The sequence below is a fragment of the Prionailurus bengalensis genome, chromosome B3 (assembly GCF_016509475.1).
Source record: "Prionailurus bengalensis isolate Pbe53 chromosome B3, Fcat_Pben_1.1_paternal_pri, whole genome shotgun sequence".
Classification (NCBI taxonomy): Eukaryota; Metazoa; Chordata; class Mammalia; order Carnivora; family Felidae; genus Prionailurus; species Prionailurus bengalensis.
This window is the reverse complement of record NC_057355.1, coordinates 70,706,986-70,709,927: the sequence shown is the minus strand read 5'-3', so window position 1 is coordinate 70,709,927 and position 2,942 is coordinate 70,706,986. Positions and strand designations below refer to the sequence as shown.

At 37.2% G+C, this 2,942-nt stretch overlaps 1 protein-coding gene across 1 annotated transcript; it reads left to right on the top strand.

Moving 5' to 3' along the window:
* Positions 1-772: 772 nt before the first annotated feature.
* LOC122468044 (olfactory receptor 4K13-like) lies at positions 773-1,714 on the top strand. The gene has a single exon (XM_043554528.1). It carries the CDS (start codon positions 773-775, stop codon positions 1,712-1,714), a length of 942 nt encoding a protein of 313 aa, XP_043410463.1.
* The last annotated feature ends 1,228 nt before the right edge of the window (positions 1,715-2,942 follow it).

The window sequence follows — 2,942 nt, the reverse complement described above, 5'->3', positions numbered from 1 at the left end:
AAGATTAAAAAAAATATTACATAAAAATGGTTATTTGATCCAATTTTCCAACAACTGGATAAGAATGCACAGATGGGACACTTTATGTCTGATCATATGAAATGAAGAATTAGGCAATATTTAGGTGAGCATCTGTAGTTTTGAGAGTCAATCTGGGTCATTCAAGTCTAAAAACCTTAATCTTTCCTCAGTAATTGGGTTTGATCTCAGTTAATGATATAACTGTCTCCACATTCAATCTTCTAACAACAATATATATGTTTATGATCTATAATTAGTTCTTTTCAAGAAGCATAATGCACTTTATGTGATTTCAGCAATATTTAATATGGCAAACTTTTTACTGCATACTGGAATGTCACAAAAAATGTCAGTAAATGCACTTCCTGCAAGAGATAAAATTTATCTTGCTTTTGCCTTCCAAAATTCCTTTATATCATTCTAATAAATTAAATGCTCACACACAGTCTGATCTGCAGCTGAACAAGAAGGGAGAGGTTTTCTCTAATGTCCAACTGACCTTGCCCCTACCAACCAATACACCCATTTTATTTAGTTGTCTCCATTCCCTCCAGTTTCTATACTATGTGGTCCAGTGAAATATCTCCTGTAAAATACGAAAGAAGTAGTCATAGTAGCAACAGGGTTGTTTGCCTGGATAAGAGACAGTATGTGAGTAAAGATCAAGTTTATGGACTTGTCAGTCCCTATGACATTCTGTGTGTTTTTCCCTCTTCTAGGAAACCTCTGATAAACTCATACGAAAGGATGAATGGATGTCCCCAACAACAGATCAAGTGTGTCTGAGTTCATCTTGCTGGGACTTTCCACTTCTCGAGAAATTCAAATATTCTTTTTTGCAGTCTTCTTCCTTGTCTATGTAGCCGTCATAGTAGGAAACCTCCTCATTGTGATCTCCGTGATAGTTGATACGCATCTTCACTCCCCCATGTATTTCTTTCTGGCAAATTTGTCATTTTTTGATTTATGTCTTTCTTCTGCTGCAACTCCCAAAATGATTGCAGACCTCCTTAGAAAGCGCAAGACCATCTCCTTGTGGGGCTGCATGGCTCAGATGTTTTTTATGCACTTCTTTGGGGGTGGAGAGATGTCTCTTCTGATAGCTATGGCCATAGACAGGTATGTTGCCATATGCAAGCCCTTGCAGTATCAGACCATCATGAATCACAGGGTGCTCATCGGGTTTCTGCTGCTCTCATGGGCAATTGGGTCCATACATACCACAAGCCAGATGGTTTTCACGGTAGGTTTACCCTTCTGTGGTCCCAATGTTGTGGACAGCATTTTCTGTGACCTTCCCCTGGTCATCAAGCTTGCCTGCACTGAGACCTATATCCTAGAACTCTTGGTTACTGTAAACAGTGGACTACTGTCCCTGATCTGCTTCATTCTCCTGCTCATATCCTACATTGTCATGCTGGTCACCATCTGGCAGCATTCCTCCAGTGCATCCTCTAAGGCAGTGTCCACACTGTCTGCTCACATCACTGTGGTCACTCTCTTCTTTGGTCCTGCTATCTTTATCTATGTTTTCCCGTTCAAGAGTTACTCTGTAGATAAGTTTCTTTCTGTGTTTTACTCTATAATCACCCCTCTCCTTAATCCAATTATTTATACTCTGAGGAATCAAGAAATGAAAGCAGCCATTAAGAGACTCAGCAGCCAGCATATTGGCTCTTGGCTCACTTCCTAAAGAACGTTTATAACAGCTGACTGTTTTGTGTTCTCTGCTATTGGGGTTTTGATATTAAATATCAAATTTAATATTTATCAGAACAATCAAAATTAAAAATTTAAAGACTTTCAATTTCCTCCCTCAAAATTCGTGGAATATTAAGGTCAGTTTTATTAAAAATCTAATGGGAAATGTTCATAGCAGTAATTTAATACATAAATTAGTGTGCATTCATTACTTCCTTGTACTTTCTTACCTTAGAAGTCAGGGAAACGACCTTGATGACTGTTTAAAATATCCAATCATATGTCTTCTTACAAAAATTTTATAGTTTTAATGGCCCAGGATGTAAAAATGGGTAAATTTAGTAAGAGAGCACACTACATGGTGCTTATTATCAATTTTTATTTCTAAAGTTATATTAAGTAATTTCATAGGTGTGAAAACATCCATCAATATTTGTTAACCATATGGAGTCTTCACAGAGGCATTGTGATTTGAATGGGGATAAGAGTACTTTCTCACTATATAGCCTCAATATGCTAATCATCTTTAGTAGAATGTAAAAAAATATGCCTAAAAATAAATGTTTCCAACATACCTTTGTGTACTCAAATAGTTTTCTAAGAATCAATATCAACACAAATATTACAGATGAAAACCATGAACTGCTTAGTGCAGCTTGCTGTACCAGAAAACATGTACACAATGATTTTTCAACTGAATTCAGTCATTTATGAAACAATAAAAAAAATATTCACTAGGTACCAAGCACTGTCCAAAGCAATACAGATATATGGTTGTGGTTATAGACACAGACCTGGTCCCTGCTCTGGAGAGAATACCAAAGCAAGAGATCTATGTTAGGAGTGGTTGTCTCAGAAGATCGCTTTAAGGAGAGATGTTTATACCAACACATTAAGAAAGCCCTAGAATTAGACATTTGTGCAAGGAAAAGAATATTCCAGGAAAAGGCCAGTGTACATAGACATTGTGAAGTGAGAAAGAGTTTGTAAGTATTAAAAGTAAACCTTGTGAAGGAGACGGATGAATGAAAGGGAAAAGATCTATGCCGAGATTTTTTTTAAAAAATTTTTTAATGTTTATTTATTTTTGAGAGAGAAAGAGAGAGTGTGTGTGAGGGGGGAAGGAACAGAGAGAGATGGAGACACAAAATCTGAAGCAGGCTCCAGGCTCTGAGCTGTTAGCAAAGAGCCTGACAGAGGCCTCGAACTCACGAGCTATG

Bases quoted from the DNA above. Each gene is read 5' to 3' on its own strand.
- LOC122468044 (XM_043554528.1), top strand. From the start codon at position 773: ATGGATGTCCCCAACAACAGATCAAGTGTGTCTGAGTTCATCTTGCTG.